The sequence below is a fragment of the Salmo trutta genome, chromosome 32 (assembly GCF_901001165.1).
Source record: "Salmo trutta chromosome 32, fSalTru1.1, whole genome shotgun sequence".
In the NCBI taxonomy this organism is placed as follows: Eukaryota; Metazoa; Chordata; class Actinopteri; order Salmoniformes; family Salmonidae; genus Salmo; species Salmo trutta.
The window spans coordinates 41809625-41831052 of record NC_042988.1 but is presented as its reverse complement, the minus strand read 5'-3'; the positions used below and the strand labels follow the sequence as shown (position 1 = coordinate 41831052).

At 44.8% G+C, this 21428-nt stretch overlaps 2 protein-coding genes and 1 long non-coding RNA gene across 3 annotated transcripts in view; 1 reads left to right on the top strand and 2 right to left on the bottom strand.

Moving 5' to 3' along the window:
• The window catches only part of LOC115170523 (COP9 signalosome complex subunit 1-like), a 68154-nt gene extending 59379 nt beyond the window's left edge, over window positions 1-8775 (bottom strand). The window contains exons 1-10 of the mRNA XM_029726738.1: window positions 8575-8775; window positions 7310-7402; window positions 4066-4247; window positions 3778-3942; window positions 3197-3332; window positions 2843-2920; window positions 2587-2647; window positions 1240-1325; window positions 911-1005; window positions 342-447 (exon numbers count right to left, since the gene is read on the bottom strand). Of these exons, the coding sequence (XP_029582598.1) occupies window positions 342-447; window positions 911-1005; window positions 1240-1325; window positions 2587-2647; window positions 2843-2920; window positions 3197-3332; window positions 3778-3942; window positions 4066-4247; window positions 7310-7387 (987 nt within the window). The 5' untranslated portion in view covers window positions 7388-7402; window positions 8575-8775. The remainder of the gene's footprint in view (window positions 1-341; window positions 448-910; window positions 1006-1239; window positions 1326-2586; window positions 2648-2842; window positions 2921-3196; window positions 3333-3777; window positions 3943-4065; window positions 4248-7309; window positions 7403-8574) is intronic.
• Window positions 8776-17142: 8367 nt separating this feature from the next.
• LOC115170522 (uncharacterized) lies at window positions 17143-19583 on the top strand. The gene is made up of 3 exons (XM_029726736.1): window positions 17143-17152; window positions 18194-18377; window positions 18767-19583. Exons 1-3 carry the CDS (start codon window positions 17143-17145, stop codon window positions 19581-19583), a joined length of 1011 nt encoding a protein of 336 aa, XP_029582596.1.
• Window positions 19584-20168: 585 nt separating this feature from the next.
• On the bottom strand, window positions 20169-20819 carry LOC115171936 (uncharacterized). The gene is made up of 2 exons (XR_003871291.1): window positions 20608-20819; window positions 20169-20491 (listed from the first exon to the last, which is right to left on the bottom strand). It is a non-coding gene; the product is annotated as an uncharacterized LOC115171936 (long non-coding RNA).
• Between the last annotated feature and the right edge of the window lie 609 nt (window positions 20820-21428).

Sequence of the window (21428 nt, the reverse complement as noted above, 5' to 3'; positions counted from 1 at the left end):
CGTCATCTAGTCAGCCTGTAACAGTCCATATAAAACTGTTTTCTTCCTTATCATCTAGTCAGCCTGTAACAGTCCATATAAAACTGTTTTCTTCCTTATCATCTAGTCAGCCTGTAACAGTCCATATAAAACTGTTTCTTCCTTATCATCTAGTCAGCCTGTAACAGTCCATATAAAACTGTTTTCTTCCTTATCATCTAGTCAGCCTGTAACAGTCCATATAAAACTGTTTTCTTCCTTAACGTCATCTAGTCAGCCTGTAACAGTCCATATAAAACTGTTTTCTTCCTTATCATCTAGTCAGCCTGTAACAGTCCATATAAAACGGTTTTCTTCCTTACCTTCACCTCGTCCAGGAGTTTCAGACAGGATGCGTACTGTGATTCGTAAAACTTGAAGATTATGTCACGCAGCTGGGGCTCCAACTCTAGAAACAACTTAAAGGAGCTAGAGAGGAGAGGGACAGGGGAGAGGGAGAGATAGGAGAGATAGGAGAGAGAGAGAGAGAGATAGATGAGGGGGAGAGATAGATGAGGGGGATAGGGGAGATAGATGAGAGAGAGATAGGAGAGAGAGAGAGAGATAGATGAGAGGGAGAGATAGGAGAGATAGGAGAGAGAGAGAGATAGATGAGAGGGACAGGGGAGAGGGAGAGATAGGAGAGAGAGAGAGAGATAGATGAGAGGGAGAGATAGGAGCGAGAGAGAGATAGGAAAGCGAGGGAAAAGAGGTGCTGACATTTCAATATGTACTGAAATCTGTCATCACTCAACAAGCTGTTCCTCTCCATAACAGTTCTCATCAAGAACTTCCACTTGGAGAGAACAATGAAGCACATTGCTCTTTAACAGAGTTAGCAGTTACCTGAAGGGGACGACTAAGTGTGGTGCACCCTGCGTAGGGAGCCTACCTGCTTGAGATGATGTTCTTCTGTAGTTCCTGTCTGTCGAAGGTGGCCAGGGCACACATCCCTCCATACACCGCTACATTACTGGGAGACAGGAGCTGGGGAGGGGACCCACAACAGGTTACAACTCCTCAATCCAAATACAACTAATAACACTCCATGTACACAGCAACGTCATGGCTCAGACCAGATATGGTGAGGTACCATACCATTATAATGGAGTGTTGGAGGGCGGGGTCAAGCGAGTTGGGGGGGGCGGGGTCAAGTGAGTTGGGGGGGGGCGGGGTCAAGTTAGTTGGGGTCAGAGATAGGGGGGTATATTGATATCTGACCTCTGGGAAGTCGCAGTGGTCAAATGATGCCTGGAGGAAGCACTTGGCGGCCGGTTTGTACTTTCGAGAGGCCAGCTCTGCCAAACCTGGGGGGGGCGGGTCAAGACAAACATTTGAAACTCACAATTTAAAATAGGTTTTATTACCTAATATGACCTAAGACTTCAGTGGTTTCTCCTAACAGTATAGTATAATGTCTTAGCTGCAGACTTCAGTGGTCATCCTAACAGTATAGTATAATGTCTTAGCTGCAGACTTCAGCGGTCCTCCTAACAGTATAGTATAATGTCTTAGCTGCAGACTTCAGTGGTCCTCCTAACAGTATAGTATAATGTCTTAGCTGCAGACTTCAGCGGTCCTCCTAACAGTATAGTATAATGTCTTAGCTGCAGACTTCAGTGGTCCTCCTAACAGTATAGTATAATGTCTTAGCTGCAGACTTCAGCGGTCCTCCTAACAGTATAATACTAGTATAGTATAATGTCTTAGCTGCAGACTTCAGCGGTCCTCCTAACAGTATAGTATAATGTCTTAGCTGCAGACTTCAGTGGTCCTCCTAACAGTATAATACTAGTATAGTATAATGTCTTAGCTGCAGACTTCAGTGGTCCTCCTAACAGTATAGTATAATGTCTTAGCTGCAGACTTCAGTGGTCCTCCTAACAGTATAATACTAGTATAGTATAATGTCTTAGCTGCAGACTTCAGCGGTCCTCCTAACAGTATAGTATAATGTCTTAGCTGCAGACTTCAGTGGTCCTCCTAACAGTATAATACTAGTATAGTATAATGTCTTAGCTGCAGACTTCAGCGGTCCTCCTAACAGTATAATACTAGTATAGTATAATGTCTTAGCTGCAGACTTCAGTGGTCCTCCTAACAGTATAGTATAATGTCTTAGCTGCAGACTTCAGCAGTCCTCCTAACAGTATAATACTAGTATAGTATAATGTCTTAGCTGCAGACTTCAGCGGTCCTCCTAACAGTATAATACTAGTATAGTATAATGTCTTAGCTGCAGACTTCAGCGGTCCTCCTAACAGTATAGTATAATGTCTTAGCTGCAGACTTCAGTGGTCCTCCTAACAGTATAATACTATTATAGTATAATGTCTTAGCTGCACGCTTCAGTGGGCCTCCTAACAGTATAGTATAATGTCTTAGCTGCAGGCTTCAGCGGTCCTCCTAACAGTATAGTATAATGTCTTAGCTGCAGACTTCAGCGGTCCTCCTAACAGTATAGTATAATGTCTTAGCTGCAGGCTTCAGTGGTCCTCCTAACAGTATAGTATAATGTCTTAGCTGCAGACTTCAGCGGTCCTCCTAACAGTATAGATAATGTCTTACCCGCAGCACATTTTAGTTTGGTGAGGACAGATTGGTTCTGACTGTCTCTCTCTCCTCGTTGCTAGAAGAACAAGCAAGCGGAGGTAAGTCAGTGATTTTCTCTCAGTGTGAAGGCTATATTAGAACCTACTATACACACACAACAATTTAAAAGGAGAAAATCTATTGAACAAATTCTCATACTGCTTGATTTTACAAGTTTCTCTCACTAGGAAGGTACGATGGAAAGGTTATTTTTCAGTCATTCAGTACTAACCTCAGCTATCTCTGGAGTGGATTCTGCCTTGCTGACGTAGCTAAGTACATGGGACCAGTTCTGGAGGTAAACGCTAACCTAGCGAGAGGGAAATACACAGAGAGAAAGAGAGAGCAGACAGACAGAGGAGAGAGAGCGAGAGAGAGGGGGGGGGGGACAGAGACAGAGGAGAGAGAGCGAGAGAGAGGGGGGGAGACAGAGGAGAGAAAAGGTTTGAGAAACTTTCCAAGGATGTTAGGTCAGACAATCCACGTTTATAGACTTGACCAAGTGAAGACACAACTTGATAAAAGTTGACATGACATTCATATTCAATATTCATTTCGGAGGCACGTGTTAATGAGGTCATAGTACCTTGATGACGTTCAGACACATGTTGATGACATGCTTGGCACTAGTGCAGTAGTCTCGGGCTCGGCTGTAACACTTAAGGGCGTTGCTGAGATCTCCACAGTCTAAATAGTGGTCCCCTAGGTCATCATGACCCCGCCTGAACAGACGGAGAGAGAGAGGGAGGGGGGAGGGAGGGAGGGAGGAGAGAGAGGGGGGGAGGGGAGGAGAGAGAGGGGGGGAGAGGAGGAGAGAGAGGGGGAAAGGGGAGGAGAGAGAGAGGGGGGGGGAGGAGAGAAGGAGAGAGAGAGGGGGGAGGAGAGAGAGAACTTGTTGAGTAGTAGACTGGTTCCATTTGGGTTTTGAGGCCCTTCCTCTCCCCTACCACATCACTGGCTGTGTCTACATTCTCCAACCTTATCCCAAAGTGTGTACTTGTCTTGCACGCTCCCTCTCATGAAGTTAAAAGCACTGGATGTGTGTAAACACAGCAGATGTCCTAGGGTTCTAGCCATGCATGTTGTCTGAGTTCCATCTCCACTGCTTGTGACACACGTAACACCGTGAAAACAATGTCTACTTGAGTTTCCCCCGTAGCTAGTTACCTGATGCTCTCTTTGATGGAGTTTCCCTTGTAGTTCTTGAGGTCAGTGTCCAGCTTCTCCAGTTTGAGCAGGGCCTTTTTCCTGGTGCTCTCTGCCCAGGCTGTGTCCAGGAGAGGGGCCTCCACCGGCCCATCAGGCACTGCGTCAGGGACACCCTGCACCTGTCTGGGAATAGACAGAGATGTTAGGGACGTATGCACACATGCGGGATCTCACACACACACAGAACCCACAGATACTTTTGTACCTTATATAGGCTCCACTTCACTCTCACACACTCCTCCTCACCGCTTGGCGTCGGTGAGTCGGCGGTGGATCTCCTCGTACACGTCTACGTTGAAGGTCCTCTGGACGAAGGACAGGGCCATCTTCAGGGCCTCGGCACGGAGCTGGGGACAATGTTGTGCTATGAACTGTAGTCTCTCAATACGCATCAGACCGCTGTAGCTGGACGCAAACTGCTCCAGGTCCTAGAGAGGGAGACCAGGAGAGACGAAAGACAGAGAGAGACAGGGAGACAAGAGAGATTGACAGAGAGACAGCGAGAGGCAGCGAGACAGGGAGATTGAGAGAAAGAGAGAGACACAGAGAGCGAGACAGCGAGATTGAAGATAACACATGATAGGAGTAGACCACCATGTGACAGACTGACTTCATTTAGTTCAGTGTTCAGCATAGAATATAGAAGTAGAACTACAAAGCTAAGGAAGATAGTCAGCGTCCCAGTGCTAGGGCTAGCTTAGTGCTATAGTAACGTCCCAGGGCTAGCTTAGTGCTATAGTAACGTCCCATGGCTAGAGTAACGTCCCAGTGCTAGCTTAGTGCTATAGTAACGTCCCAGGGCTAGCTTAGTGCTATAGTAACGTCCCAGTCTAGAGTAACGTCCCAGTGCTAGAGTAACGTCCCAGTGCTAGCTTAGTGCTATAGTAACGTCCCAGGGCTAGCTTAGTGCTATAGTAACGTCCCAGTGCTAGAGTAACGTCCCAGTGCTAGCTTAGTGCTATAGTAACGTCCCAGTGCTAGAGTAACGTCCCAGTGCTAGTGCTAGCTTAGTGCTATAATAACGTCCCAGTGCTAGAGTAACGTCCCAGTGCTAGCTTAGTGCTATAGTAACGTCCCAGGGCTAGCTTAGTGCTATAGTAACGTCCCAGTGCTAGAGTAACGTCCCAGTGCTAGCTTAGTGCTATAGTAACGTCCCAGTGCTAGAGTAACGTCCCAGTGCTAGTGCTAGCTTAGTGCTATAATAACGTCCCAGTGCTAGAGTAACGTCCCAGTGCTAGCTTAGTGCTATAGTAACGTCCCAGGGCTAGCTTAGTGCTATAGTAACGTCCCAGTGCTAGAGTAACGTCCCAGTGCTAGCTTAGTGCTATAGTAACGTCCCAGTGCTAGAGTAACGTCCCAGTGCTAGTGCTAGCTTAGTGCTATAATAACGTCCCAGTGCTAGAGTAACGTCCCAGTGCTAGCTTAATGCTAGAGTAACGTCCCAGTGCTAGGGCTAGCTTAGTGCTATAGTAACGTCCCAGGGCTAGCTTAGTGCTATAGTAACGTCCCAGTGCTAGAGTAACGTCCCAGTGCTAGCTTAGTGCTAGAGTAACGTCCCAGTGCTAGGGCTAGCTTACTGCTATAGTAACGTCCCAGGGCTAGCTTAGTGCTATAGTAACGTCCCAGTGCTAGAGTAACGTCCCAGTGCTAGCTTAGTGCTAGAGTAACGTCCCAGTGCTAGCTTAGTGCTATAGTAACGTCTCAGTGCTAGCTTAGTGCTATAGCAACGTACCAGTGCTAGGGCTAGCTTAGTGCTATAGTAACGTCCCAATGCTAGGGCTAGCTTAGTGCTATAGTAACGTCCCAGTGCTAGCTTAGTGCTATAATAACGTCCCAGTGCTAGTGCTAGATTAGTGCTATAGTAACGTACCAGTGCTAGCTTAGTGCTATAGTAACGTACCAGTGCTAGGGCTAGCTTAGTGCTATAGTAACGTACCAGTGCTAGGGCTAGCTTAGTGCTATAGTAACGTCTCAGTGCTAGCTTAGTGCTATAGTAACGTCCCAGTGCTAGTGCTAGCTTAGTGCTATAGTAACGTACCAGTGCTAGGGCTAGCTTAGTGCTATAGTAACGTACCAGTGCTAGCTTAGTCCCATAGTAACGTCCCAGTGCTAGCTTAGTGCTATAGTAACATACCAGTGCTAGCTTAGTGCTATAGTAAAGTGCTAGTGCTAGCTTAGTGCTATAGTAACATCCCAGTGCTAGGGCTAGCTTAGTGCTATAGTAACGTCCCAGTTCTAGGGCTAGCTTAGTGCTATAGTAACGTCCCAGTGCTAGCTTAGTGCTATAATAACGTCCCAGTGCTAGGGCTAGCTTAGTGCTATAGTAACGTCCCAGTGCTAGCTTAGTGCTATAGTAACGTCCCAGTGCTAGCTTAGTGCTATAGTAACGTCCCAGTGCTAGGGCTAGCTTAGTGCTACAGTAACGTCCCAGTGCTAGCTTAGTGCTATAATAACGTCCCAGTGCTAGCTTAGTGCTATAGTAACGTACCAGTGCTAGCTTAGTGCTATAGTAACGTCCCAGTGCTAGCTTAGTGCTATAGTAACGTACCAGTGCTAGGGCTAGCTTAGTGCTATAGTAACGTACCAGTGCTAGCTTAGTGCTATAGTAACGTACCAGTGCTAGGGCTAGCTTAGTGCTATAGTAACGTCCCAATGCTAGGGCTAGCTTAGTGCTATAATAACGTCCCAGTGCTAGTGCTAGATTAGTGCTATAGTAACGTACCAGTGCTAGCTTAGTGCTATAGTAACGTACCAGTGCTAGGGCTAGCTTAGTGCTATAGTAACGTACCAGTGCTAGGGCTAGCTTAGTGCTATAGTAACGTCCCAGTGCTAGGGCTAGCTTAGTGCTATAGTAACGTACCAGTGCTAGCTTAGTGCTATAGTAACGTCCCAGTGCTAGGGCTAGCTTAGTGCTATAGTAACGTACCAGTGCTAGCTTAGTGCTATAGTAACGTACCAGTGCTAGGGCTAGCTTAGTGCTATAGTAACGTACCAGTGCTAGCTTAGTGCTATAGTAACGTCCCAGTGCTAGCTTAGTGCTATAGTAACGTACCAGTGCTAGGGCTAGCTTAGTGCTATAGTAACGTCCCAGTGCTAGCTTATTGCTATAGTAACGTACCAGTGCTAGCTTAGTGCTATAGTAACGTAACAGTGCTAGCTTAATGCTATAGTAACGTACCAGTGCTAGCTTAGTGCTATAGTAACGTACCAGTGCTAGCTTAGTGCTATAGTAACGTCCCAGTGCTAGGGCTAGCTTAGTGCTATAGTAACGTCCCAGTGCTAGCTTAGTGCTATAGTAACGTCCCAGTGCTAGGGCTAGCTTAGTGCTATAGTAACGTATCAGTGCTAGCTTAGTGCTATAGTAACGTACCAGTGCTAGCTTAGTGCTATAGTAACGTACCAGTGCTAGCTTAGTGCTATAGTAATGTACCAGTGCTAGCTTAGTGCTATAGTAACGTCCCAGTGCTAGCTTAGTGCTATAGTAACGTACCAGTGTGGGGTTTTCCACCACATAGTTGGTGTCTGGAGCATTCTGCTGGTCTTCCTGGGGGTCAGCATCGATCTGCATCGGCTCAACAGCCCCCTGGAGGAGAGAGAGGGATGGAAGGGAGGGGGAGAGAGAAGGTGAGATGGAGAGAGAGCGAGCGGGGGCGAGAGAGAGATAGGGGGTCAACCTCTAAAAGTCTAAGGTCAATGTCCGTGCACCCGCTGAAATCGAATTAGCATTTTAAAAAAGCCCCATAGAAATCCATCAATTTAAGCTAGAGCAGTGTTTCTGCAGTGAAAGGTGACAGAGCTAGAGCAGTGTTTCTGCAGTGAAAGGTGACAGAGTTAGAGCAGTGTTTCTGCAGTGAAAGGTGACAGAGCTAGAGCAGTGTTTCTGCAGTGAAAGGTGACAGAGCTAGAGCAGTGTTTCTGCAGTGAAAGGTGACAGAGCTAGAGCGGTGTTTGTCAGACCATGAGACACCCCAATTGGTCTTCTCACAAAATTGTCTGTAGCATCCGAACAGCCTACAAATGATTGACCCTTCAATGAATGGAAAGATGAGACTCTCACGAACATGACGGTGTTCTCTGTTTTGCTCTATGACCCCGACAAGCTACTTGGGACTCATCTGAAGTCGGTACAGCCAATCTGCCAACTGTCTGTGGCGTCCCAACAGTTTGGCCTACACACTAATATGACCCTCTGTGTAAAGGTGAGACTCTCTAGGACGCCCACAGGCCTCACAAGACTTGTCTGAAGGTCCCCTGGTGCGAAGTTGAAAACATTTATGGAAGTATATATGGAGACTGGATTAGTACCAAAAATATGGGGTTAAATACATGTAAAAATAAAAAAATGTTATTTTTTTTACTTTATTTAACTAGGCAATTCAGTTAAGAACAAATTCTTATTTACAATGACGGCCTAGGAACAGCCTTGTTCAGGGGCAGCCCAGGGATTCAATCTAGCAACCTTTCGGTTACTGGCCCAACGTTCTAACCACTAGGCTACCTGCTGCCCTAAGATCATTTTTGGCCTTACTGCTATATCAAAAAAAGATGTTCTATTTTTTTTTTTTTATACCTACATTTACATTTAAGTCATTTAGCAGACGCTCTTATCCAGAGCGACTTACAAATTGGTGCATTCACCTTATGATACCTCAAGGGGTCTTAAAACTCAAAATCAAATAGCAAAATGATCCTTGGTATGACCTTAAAACAATTCCATATATCAGAGCTTTGCTCTGTCTGCTCTGGTGGTCCTACCTCTGGGAGCAGGGAGCATGCTGAGAGGCTGGAGCTAAGAACGTAGTCCCCTGCAGTGAACGGTGACAGCAGATTGGGTCTGCTGCTGCTATGGGAGGTACAGGGCAGCTCTGAGGCTGAGGTCTGGGCCAAGCTAGCCCTACTCTTGTCCCTGTCTCTTTCGCTGTCCTGAGCCTGAGCTTGCTCTGCCCCTGCGGCAACCTCCAGCTCTGACACTGAGCTGTCCTGGAGGAGGGAGGGGAGGCGGGAAAGGGGGGAGATGCAGGGAAGGAAGGGAGGGGGGAGATGGAGGGGAGGGCAAAAGAGTGATTTCTGTCCTTGATGACTTAAAGCACTTTGCATGATAAGTCATGTTAGTTAGCCAGACCTCTGACCACATTAGCTGGATGTTATTTGGGGCTGTGTAATAAACTACATGACCAAAAGTATGTGGACACCTGCTCGTCAAACATCTTATTCCATAATCATGGGTATTAATATGGAGTTGGTCCCCTCTTTGCTGCTATAACAGCCTCCACTCTTCTGGGAAGGCTTTCCACTAGATGTTGGAACATTGCTGCAGGGACTTGTTTCCATTCAGCCACAAGAGCATTAGTGAGGTCGGGCACTGATGTTGGGTGATTAGGCCTGGCTCGCAGTCGGCGTTCCAATTCATCCCAAAGTAATTTGATGGGCTTGAGGTCAGGGCTCTGTGTAGGCTAGTCAAGTTCTTCCACACTGATCAACAAACCATCTCTGTATGGACCTCGCATGGTGCACGAGGGCATTGTCATGCTGAAACAGGAAAGGGCCTTCTCCAAACTGTTGCCACAAAATCATCTATGCTGTAGTGTTAAGATTTCCCTTCATGGTAACTAAGGGGCCTAGCCCAAACCATGAAATTGGGGCAGGTAGCTTTCTCCTGGCATCCACCAAACCCAGATTCTTCCATTGGACTGCCAGAAGGTGAAGAGTGATTCATCAGATTCCAATGGCAGTGAGCTTTACACCACTCAACCTGATGCCTGGCATTGTGATCTTGGTGTGCGACTGCAAGGCCATGGAAACCCATTTCATTTTTTTTATTTAACTAGGCAAGTCAGTTACGAACAAATTCTTATTTACAATGACGGCCTACCCCAGCCAAACCCGAACGACGCTGGGCCAATTGTGCACCGCCCTATGGGACTCGGCCATGATGCACACGGTCCCGTGTGGCTCAGTTGGTAGAGCATGGTGTTTGCAACGCCAGGGTTGTAGGTTTGATTCCCACGGGGGACCAGTACAGGGGGAAAAAATAAAAGTATGAAATGTATGCATTCACTACTGTAAGTCGCTCTGGATAAGAGCGTCTGCTAAATGACTAAAATGTAAAATGATGCAGTGCCTTAGACAGCTGCGCCACTCGAGAGCCCATGAAGCTCCCGACGAACAATTCTTGTGCTGACGTTGCTTTCAGAGGCAGTTTGGAACTCGGTAGTGAGTGTTGCTACGCGTTTCAGTGGTCCCGTTCTGTGAGTTTGTGAGGCCTACCACTTCGCGGCTGAGCCATTGTTGCTCCTAGACATTTTCACTTATCAGCACTTACAGTTGTCCAGGGCAGCTCTAGCAGGGCATACATTTTTCAAACTGACTTGTTGGAAAAGTGGCATCTTATGACGGAGCCATGTTGAAAGTCACTAAGCTCTTCAGTACGGGCCATTCTACTGCCAATGTTTTGTCTATGGAGATTGCATGTCTTTTTTAAAATAAAGATTGCATGGCTGTGTGCTCTATTTTATACACCTCTCAGCAACAGGTGTGGCTGAAATAGCAGAATCCACTAATTTGAATGGGTGTCCACATACTTTTGATGATGTAGTGAATATTTGGTGCTGTATAAACAAGGTGGGTCACACACGTGAATTGGTGGAAGAAGCAAGGTCTGAGACATTTAAGACACATGGAAGTCCTGCTTCTTGCATAAAAGGGATGTCAATTAATGCGTTGCCTCTAAATGAACAGCGCCTAAACTGAACTGCAAGGCTTGGTGAAAGGTTTCAGGGTGATAGGAACTTCTGCCAGTCCGGTGGATGTTGTTTAGCTAGTTGATTATAACAGACAATTTAAGAATTGTTTCCATAGCCATCTTCTCTAGCTAACTACATTTTTATTTAGCTAGCTAAACAGCTTGCATTTTAGGTGGCTACGCTAACGTTTGACACAGACGTAGCTATGCTAGTCAGGAATTACTAACTGCAGCCAGTTTTTTTTTAAATGAGCAAATTACAGTAACGACTCAACACGAGCCATCAAACTGTCTGTTTACATTTTCTATAACTAATTTAGCTACACCTGTTTTTTTTTAATCCGCCGACTAGTTAGCTAAATCTATCAAACAAATTGAAGATTTATAATCTATAATAAACCTAGTTCAATCCGCCCTAACGCTAAATTTATTAGCTAATAAGGTCTATGTTGAGACCCTAGCATAGCTTCTTAGCTAACATTAGCTAGCAAGATTAGCTTGTTAGCTAACGCTAGTTGAAAACACTTTGTTAGAGGATCAACTCAATCTAAACAAAAAATATAGTCATTCAAACGTGTTCCCGGTTATATAAACTGTTGAAAACACAAGTTTACCTGAAAGTTAAAAACCTGTACGGGCAGAGGCATCTCCTTCTCTGCCGACACAAACACAATAATCACATCCGGGGTATGGGAGTCCAACTTGTATCTAAATCCCTGTGGAGCAAAAGTTACTGCCTAAAATCAAAAGATGGCTAGCTGGAACAAACCCAGCTTTGGCACTGATAAGAAACATTTTAATACCCACAGTCATACATTATCATACATGGTTATAACGCCTAGTATATTGGATAGTATATAAAGTACAGCGCATTCGGGAATTATTCAGACCCCAACACATTTACACATTTTGTTTCGTGACAGCCTTATTCCCTCAAAACCAAGAATTCCTGATTAGTCCGGGAAAATCCCATGTCTGGTTGACTGTGAGCATCTGAAATGTCACCCTAATCCCTCTATCCAGTGCATTCAGAAAGTATTCAAACCCCTTGACTTTTTCCATATTTTGTTATGTTACAGCCTTATTCTAAAATGGATGAAATAATGTTATCCCTCATCAGTCTACACACATTACCCCATAATGACAAAGCAAAAACAGTTCTGACATTTCTGCAAATGTATTAAACGTAAAAACTGAAATACCTTCTTTAAATAAGTATTCAGGCCATTTGCGTTGAGACTTGAAATTGAGCTCAGTTGCATCCTGTTCCCATTGATCATCCTTGAGATGTTTCTACAACTTGATTGGAGTCCAGCTGTGGTAAATTCAATTGATTGGACATGATTTGGAAAGGCACACACCTGTCTATATAAGGTCCTACAGTTAACAGTGCATGTCAGAGCAAAAACCAAGACATGAGGTCGAAGGAATTGTTTTGAGGCACAGATCTGGGGAAGGGTACCAAAACATTTCTTCAGCATTGAAGGTCCCCAAGAACACAGTGGCCTCCATCATTATTAAATGGAAGAAGTTTGGAACCAACAAGACTCTTCCTAGAGCTGGCCGCTCGGCCAAACTGAGCAACCAGGGGAGAAGGGCCTTGATCAGGGAGGTGACCAAGAACCTGATAGTCACTCTGACAGAGCTCCAGAGTTCCTCTGTGGAGATGGGAGAACCTTCTAGAAGGACAACCATCTCTGCAACACTCCACCAATCAGGCCATTATGGTAGAGTGGCCAGACAGAAGCCACTCCTCAGTAAAAGGCACATGACATCCCGCTTGGAGTTTGTCATAAAGCACCTAAAGGACTCTCAGACCGTGAGAAACAAGATTCTCTGGTCTGATGAAACCAAGATGGAACTCTAAGGTCTGAATGCCACGCGTAGGGAGGAAACCTGCCACCATCCCTACGGTGAAGCATGGTGGTGGCAGCATCATGCTGTGGGGATGTTTTTCAGTGGCAGGGACTGGGAGACTAGTCAGGATCGAGGCAAAGATGAACGCCCCAAAGTACAGAGATCCTTGACAAAAACCTGCTCCAGACCGCTCAGGACCTTAGACTGGAACGAAGGTTCACCTTCCAACAGGATGACCCTAAGCACACAGCCAAGACAACACAGGAGTGGCTTCGGGACAAGTCTCAATGTTCTTGAGTGGCCCGGACTTGAACCCAATCGAATATCACTGCAGTGACCTGAAAATAGGTGTCTGACAGAGCTTGAGAGGATCTCCGGAGAAGAAAGGGAGAAACTCCCCAAATGCAGGTGTGCCAAACCTGTAGCGTCATACCCAAGAAGACCCGAGGCTGGAATCGATGCCAAAGGTGCTTGAACAAAGCACTGAGTAAAGGGTCTGAATATTTATGTAAATGTGATATTTCAGTTTTTTTTATTTGTATACATTTGCAAAAATATCTAAAAAACAGTTTTTGCTTTGTCATTATGGGGCACCTGTGTGTCAGTGTAACTGGGGATAGTTTGTCAACTGGAGGCACACAGCGTATGGATCTGCGCAAACTGCTACAGAAAGTATATAGATTTTACCCTTCGGATAATAAGGGTTTTCAAGAGCTTATAAGTTCTATACTGAACGAAAATATATAAACTCAACATGCAACAATTTAACTGATTTTACTGAGTTATAGTTCAAATGAGGAAATCAGTCAATTTAAATGAATTCATTAGGCCATAATCTATGGATTTCACATGACTGGGAATACAGATATGCATCTGTTGATCACAGATACCTCTAATGGGCCTCAGGATCTCGTCACTGTATTTTTCTGCATTCAAATTGCCATCTATAGAATGCAATTGTGTTTGTTGTCCATAGCTTATGCCTGCCTATACCATAACCCCACCACCACCACCACGAGGCACTCTATTCACATCGTTGACATCAGCAAACTGCTCGCGCACACGACGCCATACACGTGGTCTGCGGTTGTGAAGCCTGATGGACCTACTGCCAAATTCTCTAAAACAACATTGAAGGCGGTAAAGAAATGAACATTAAGTTATCTGGCAACAACTCTGCTGGACATTCCTGCGGTCAGCATGCCAATTGCACGCTCCCTCAACTTGAGACATCTGCACATTTTAGAGTGGCATTGTATTGTCCCCAGCACAAGGTGCACCTGTGTAATGATCATGCTGTTTAATCAGCTTTTTGATATGCTACACCTGGTCCGGTGGATGGATTATCTTGGCAAAGGAGAAATGCTCACTAACAGGGATGAAAACAAATTTGTTCACAAAAATTGAGAGAAAAAAGCTTTTTGTGCATATGTAACATTTCTGGGATCTTTTATTTCCGCTCATGAAACATGGGACCAACACTTTACATGTTGAGTTTATATTTTTGTTCAGTGTGTATATATAAAGGTTAGCACTTATTAGTGTTCACTAATACGATCACTTTTTTAAATCACATGTTCAGTGAAGAGCTTTCTTTTGGCAACATTAAAACAGGGGTATATTCATTCCACCAATTCTGCTGCACAACGGAACGTTTTGTAACTGTTTGGAGTTTCTATTGGACAAATCCAGGTAAGTCTCTCCCCGTTTTGTTCCGTCTGCTTCCGTTTAAGAAATGTTTTGCAACAGAATCAACGTAATGAATACACCCCTGGTCATCAAAAACAGACAGTTCCTTTTTTCTGTTAAATGTTACATTTGTTGTTTTTGTTTCGAGTTCTTCCTTAATCAAAGTTCAGTAGAATATCACTGATGCAACAACACAGAAGCATGGAGCTGTTAAAAACAAAACAGAAATCCTACTCCTAAAATAAATAACACTTGCAAAGAAACATCTCTCTCACCCTCTCTTTCGCTCTCCCTCCCTCTACCCCCTCGCTTTCTCTCTCCCTCCCACTTCCCCCTCTCTTTCTCTCTCTCCCTCCCTCTACCCCCTCTTTCTCCCTCCCTCTACTCCCCTCTCTTTCTCTCTCCCTCTCCCCCCCTTTCTCTCTCTCCCTCCCTCTACTCCCCTCTCTTTCTCTCTCTCCCTCCCTCTACCCCCTCTTTCTCTCTCTCCCTCCCTCTACCCCCCCTCTCTCTCCCTCCCTCCCTCTACACCCCTCTCTTCTTATTCTCTTATTATCTCAATTTCCTCTCGGACATAACCAGAGATTACTTCTGATGACAGCAGGCTTCAGAGCATCATCTCTCAAATGATTAGCGCAAACTATCAAAAGATGGAAAACTGAAAACCCAAGGTAATTGGGGCTGCAGACAGACATCGTCCTCTGACACCGGTGCGCAGTGCTCTGACACCTCAGCCTGCCATTTCCTTTTCACTTTGGTGTTTTTGCCGGGCTCTCTCTTTTCTCTCGTCCTCTGCAGTTCCTCCCGCTTCCTCTTTCCCTCCTGCTTCTCGTTCACTCCAGCCTCCTGTTGATGAAGGAGTTTGTTGTACTTGACGCTTGTGATGACGCGGGCCGGCAGGAGGAGTCGACGCTTCACTTTCTGCCGGTTAGATGTTTGGAAGACTGGGGGCACCAGAACATTGGCCAGGTCTTGAGAGACGAGCCCTGCAGCCACCAAAGGGTTTGTGGGTGGGGCACGCTGTCCGCAGGTCGAACAGCAGCCACCCGGGACAAGAAACGTGGTCGCTGCTGGGGTTGCGGGGGTCTCTGCTGCTTTGGTGTTGGGGGTCCCTGCAGTGGCCTCTGAGGTTGCTGCTTTGGGGTCGGGGGTGGTCGGCACCAGCTTCCCCAGCTGGCTGGAGTCAAAGGCCTCTCTGTTGAGTGGGAAAATCCCTGCCTTCTTGAACCCAGCCATAATGTTTTTCTTAGTGACCACCTGGGGGTAGGCCTCTCGCAGCATGGCGGGGAAGTGCTTCTTGCCGATGACAAGATCGCGCCACACCAGGCCTAGACGTGCAGCATTCCTGCTGAACACAGTCTTCAGTGGGTCAAAGACGCTGATGTCCAATGGCTGCAACACGTGGGTGGTATTCGCCGGCAGACAAACCACCTCCACCTGATTTTCCCGGCAAAACTTGACAACCTCCCTGGACACATGGGTTTTGTGGTGGTCCACTACGAGCACCAGGGGCCTCTCCTTTGGGGCGTGCTTCACGAAGAAGAGCAGCCACTTCAGGAAAAGTTCTGCGTCCATGTAGCCTTTAGGGGACACACCATACAGGGCCTTCGGTGGACCCTCGAGGGCCTCGGCCGTACAGGGGAGGCACTTCTGGAAGATTATGAAGGGCGGGATACTCTCACCAGCTGCACTCACACAGCAGTGCACGGTAATATGTTCCCTAGTGGTGTGCTGCTGCTGTTGATAGATGTGTTTCCTGTCTTTTTGACAGAAAACTTTCTCCCTGGACTTGAGCTTGTCCGAAAACCCCATCTCGTCGCAGTTGAAGATGAGGTGCGGCTTGTGTTCTAAGCCGTGGCTGACGAAGATGGGCTCGTAGACATCAAAGAAGCCCTTGATGGCGGCAGGAGTAGCTCCCTGTACCCTGGCCCGGTTGAGAGGGTCGGGCACCCTGGAGCTCAGCTCAGGGTGGCGAGCCCTGAATCTAGACCACCAGTTGTCACTCAGTCCCCTTTCCAGATTGACGACGGTGCTACGGCCACTCTCCTTGATAATGGCCACAGCCAGAGCCTTCACCACAGTCCTGCTGATAGGGAAGGCATGGTCAGCCATCCAGAGAACATAAGATATTAGGGAGTGCTCTTCCTCGGTGGTTATTGCCAGGTTGGGGTGAGGGGCAAAGGCATATTTGTTCTTTTTGTGATCTTGGAGAGTGGTGTGAGGAATCCCTGACTCACGGGAAGCTTCTCTAAGGCTCATTCCAGCTTTTACTTTCTCTACAGCTGTCTCTAGTGCCTCCCTGGAGTATTGTCTCCTTTTTGTTGTCCCTTTCTTTCCATGTCCTCTTTCATTTCTACTTCCATTTAGTGACATTTCCTTTCAAAATAAAACTTGTTTTGTTTAACGTTATTTATTATACAACGGGAATATTTCTAAACTAATAAAAATACATAATTACCTTCGCCTTAGGCTAAACATAGATCATCTAACGTTCTCCCTATTATACAAACGGTGCGCCGCGAAACTAGTTTGAAAAAGTTGCCCAAGTCACTTCCGGGTCACGAAATTGTTACATTTCAAAATAATAGTCCCCGATGTCATAGTGAAAAGTGCTAAAAAATATATATATTTATGATTTATGAAAAACGTCTGTTAATTAACAATGATTCATGTTTGTTTATATTTAAGTGATAATTTGGTTTTTAAAAATGTCCATTGTTAAATAAAATAATAACACATTACTGTATACAGTGAGCTGATACAAGACATATTGTGTGTCCATAAAGCTGTAGTTCAGTCTACTCACTTGAGTCCACAGTATCCAAAAACTAGTGTTTGAACATAAAGCTGTGTCATAGGAAGCACTTTTATTGTAACCAAAGAGCATAGAAAGGCATCACTGGGTCATATGTAAAAGAAAATATGTACATTAGATATTATTTGGTAAATGTTTAATAGTTCACATATATTTTTACTACCATCATTTACCAGCAGGGGGAGGTTACTGTAATCTAAAATATATTTAGGTTGCTACAATGCAACACAGTACTGTTGAGTGAAAACCAGAACCAATACTGCAACACCAGATGATTACATTAACACATCTTCATCTTCATCATCATCCTCATCATCATGACCATCAACATCACAACAAAGAAAAACAGAGCTACAGTGTTTGATACTTTCAAATATGTGTATTTATTAATACCTTTTTAAAATCACTTTATACACATGTTTAATGAAGATGTTAATTTTGGCAAACATTATAGCAGGTATTAAAAACAGACAGTTCCTTTTTTTGTGTTTAAATGCTTGATCTTTGTTATTTAGAGTTGTTCCTTAATCAAAGTTCAGACAATCACAGAAGCATGATGGGGGATAATTAAAAAATATACACTCTCTCTCACACACACACACACACACACACACGAACACGAACACACACACACACACACACACACACACACACACACACACACACACACACACACACAGAGAGAGAGAGAGTAAAATATACAGCCTAAAAACATATTAAGACCGCATGTCCTCTTGGGAGCCTTTACAGGAGATAGGGTGTATCCCAAATGGCAACCTATATCCTATATAGTGCACTACTTTGGACCAGGGCACATAGAGACATATATAGGTAATAGGGTCGCCATTGGAGACACACCCATACTTCAGTAGTCTGGGTTCTGCAGCGAGAGAGAGAGAGAGCTCATCACGATTTCACATGCTAGTTCCACAAAACAGTGTTCACTATGGCACATTGACAACCTATTTCCCTTTAGTGGGTTTCAAATGTTGCGGTTAAACTGACGCTGAATAACTGCCAAGCAGGCAGGGAACAAAGAAAGAAAATAACAAGGTCTCGTAGTTCTGTACAAACTGGCATCCCGGCTGGAAGATACCTTCCTGGGACCTGTATGTCTCAAGAGTCTCAGAGATAAAGAGTACTGATCTTGAATCAGTTTAGTCTTTTACATTATAATGAATAAGATTATATGGGCCAAGGGAGAACTGATCGTAGATCAGCACACCTACTCCGAGAGGCTTTGTGAATAAGGGCCCTGGTCCCTACTGTAGGAGAGTTCCTGTCCCTAGATACATTAACATTAAGAGAGTTCCTGTCCACATTAACGTTGAGAGAGTTCCTGTCCACATTAACGTTGAGAGAGTTCCTGTCCACATTAACGTTGAGAGAGTTCCTGTCCACATTAACATTAAGAGAGTTCCTGTCCACATTAACGTTTAGAGAGTTCCTGTCCACATTAACATTAAGAGAGTTCCTGTCCCTAGACACATTAACATTGAGAGAGTTCCTGTCCGTAGACACATTAACATTAAGAGAGTTCCTGTCCACATTAACGTTGAGAGAGTTCCTGTCCACATTAACGTTGAGAGAGTTCCTGTCCACATTAACATTAAGAGAGTTCCTGTCCACATTAACGTTAAGAGAGTTCCTGTCCACATTAACGTTGAGAGAGTTCCTGTCCACATTAACGTTGAGAGAGTTCCTGTCCACATTAACGTTGAGAGAGTTCCTGTCCACATTAACGTTGAGAGAGTTCCTGTCCACATTAACGTTAGAGAGTTCCTGTCCACATTAACGTTGAGAGAGTTCCTGTCCACATTAACGTTGAGAGAGTTCCTGTCCACATTAACGTTGAGAGAGTTCCTGTCCACATTAACGTTAAGAGAGTTCCTGTCCACATTAACGTTGAGAGAGTTCCTGTCCACATTAACGTTGAGAGAGTTCCTGTCCACATTAACGTTAAGAGAGTTCCTGTCCACATTAACGTTAAGAGAGTTCCTGTCCACATTAACGTTAAGAGAGTTCCTGTCCACATTAACGTTGAGAGAGTTCCTGTCCACATTAACGTTGAGAGAGTTCCTGTCCACATTAACGTTAAGAGAGTTCCTGTCCACATTAACGTTGAGAGAGTTCCTGTCCACATTAACGTTGAGAGAGTTCCTGTCCACATTAACGTTGAGAGAGTTCCTGTCCACATTAACGTTAAGAGAGTTCCTGTCCACATTAACGTTAAGAGAGTTCCTGTCCACATTAACGTTGAGAGAGTTCCTGTCCACATTAACGTTGAGAGAGTTCCTGTCCACATTAACGTTAAGAGAGTTCCTGTCCACATTAACGTTGAGAGAGTTCCTGTCCACATTAACATTAAGAGAGTTCCTGTCCACATTAACGTTAAGAGAGTTCCTGTCCACATTAACGTTGAGAGAGTTCCTGTCCACATTAACATTAAGAGAGTTCCTGTCCACATTAACGTTAAGAGAGTTCCTGTCCACATTAACGTTGAGAGAGTTCCTGTCCACATTAACGTTGAGAGAGTTCCTGTCCACATTAACGTTGAGAGAGTTCCTGTCCCTAGACACATTAACATTGAGAGAGTTCCTGTCCACATTAACGTTGAGAGAGTTCCTGTCCACATTAACGTTAAGAGAGGTACGTTGGTAAATATTTTCCTGAACTGCACTGTTGGTTAAGGGGCTTGTAAGTAAGCGTTTCACGGTAAGGTCTACACATGTTGTATTCGACGCATGTGACAAATTAAAGTTTGATAAGATTTCAAGATGTCCGAGAGCTTTTATCAATGACTACGTTTTGGTTTGCACTGGCAGGACATTAAAAAACTAAAACATAAAATAAATACAAATCAATAAAAATAACATGTTTTAAGGAAACAAATCACATTTGTTTTGGGCCCATTTCTTGAGGATTCATCTTCTGCCACATTGGCCACAGAGGCCAGTTGTTATTCCTGACCATGTGACCTGAACTGGCCAGTAAAATCGCCTGGTCCTACAGTACTGTACTGGTTATAGACATAAACCAATCACCTGGTCCTACAGTACTGTTCTGGTTAAAGACATAAACCAATCACCTGGTCCTACAGTACTGTACTGGTTACAGACATAAACCAATCACCTGGTCCTACAGTACTGTACTGGTTATAGACATAAACCAATCACCTGGTCCTACAGTACTGTACTGGTTATAGACATAAACCAATCACCTGGTCCTACAGTACTGTACTGGTTATAGACATAAACCAATCACCTGGTCCTACAGTACTGTACTGGTTATAGACATAAACCAATCACCTGGTCCTACAGTACTGCAGGGTTATAGACATAAACCAATCACCTGGTCCTACAGTACTGCAGGGTTATAGACATAAACCAATCACCTGGTCCTACAGTACTGCAGGGTTATAGACATAAACCAATCACCTGGTCCTACAGTACTGTACTGGTTACAGACATAAACCAATCACCTGGTCCTACAGTACTGTACTGGTTATAGACATAAACCAATCACCTGGTCCTACAGTACTGTACTGGTTATAGACATAAACCAATCACCTGGTCCTACAGTACTGTACTGGTTCTAGACATAAACCAATCACCTGGTCCTACAGTACTGTACTGGTTACAGACATAAACCAATCACCTGGTCTTATAGTACATAAACCAATCACCTGGTCCTACAGTACTGTACTGGTTATAGACATAAACCAATCACCTGGTCCTACAGTACTGCAGGGTTATAGACATAAACCAATCACCTGGTCCTATAGTACTGTACTGGTTATAGACATAAACCAATCACCTGGTCCTACAGTACTGTACTGGTTACAGACATAAACCAATCACCTGGTCCTACAGTACTGTACTGGTTATAGACATAAACCAATCACCTGGTCCTACAGTACTGTATTGGTTACAGACATAAACCAATCACCTGGTCCTACAGTACTGTACTGGTTACAGACATAAACCAATCACCTGGTCCTACAGTACTGTATTGGTTACAGACATAAACCAATCACCTGGTCCTACAGTACTGTATTGGTTACAGACATAAACCAATCACCTGGTCCTACAGTACTGTACTGGTTATAGACATAAACCAATCACCTGGTCCTACAGTACTGTACTGGTTATAGACATAAACCAATCACCTGGTCCTACAGTACTGTACTGGTTACAGACATAAACCAATCACCTGGTCCTACAGTACTGTACTGGTTATAGACATAAACCAATCACCTGGTCCTACAGTACTGTACTGGTTATAGACATAAACCAATCACCTGGTCCTACAGTACTGTACTGGTTACAGACATAAACCAATCACCTGGTCCTACAGTACTGCAGGGTTATAGACATAAACCAATCACCTGGTCCTACAGTACTGTACTGGTTACAGACATAAACCAATCACCTGGTCCTACAGTACTGTACTGGTTATAGACATAAACCAATCACCTGGTCCTACAGTACTGTACTGGTTACAGAC

Excerpts from the sequence above, each read along its gene's own strand:
- LOC115170522 (XM_029726736.1), top strand. Across the intron at positions 18,378-18,766 it reads TTTAGAGAGTTCCTGTCCAC|ATTAACGTTGAGAGAGTTCC; the intron begins ATTAACATTAAG and ends GTTCCTGTCCAC.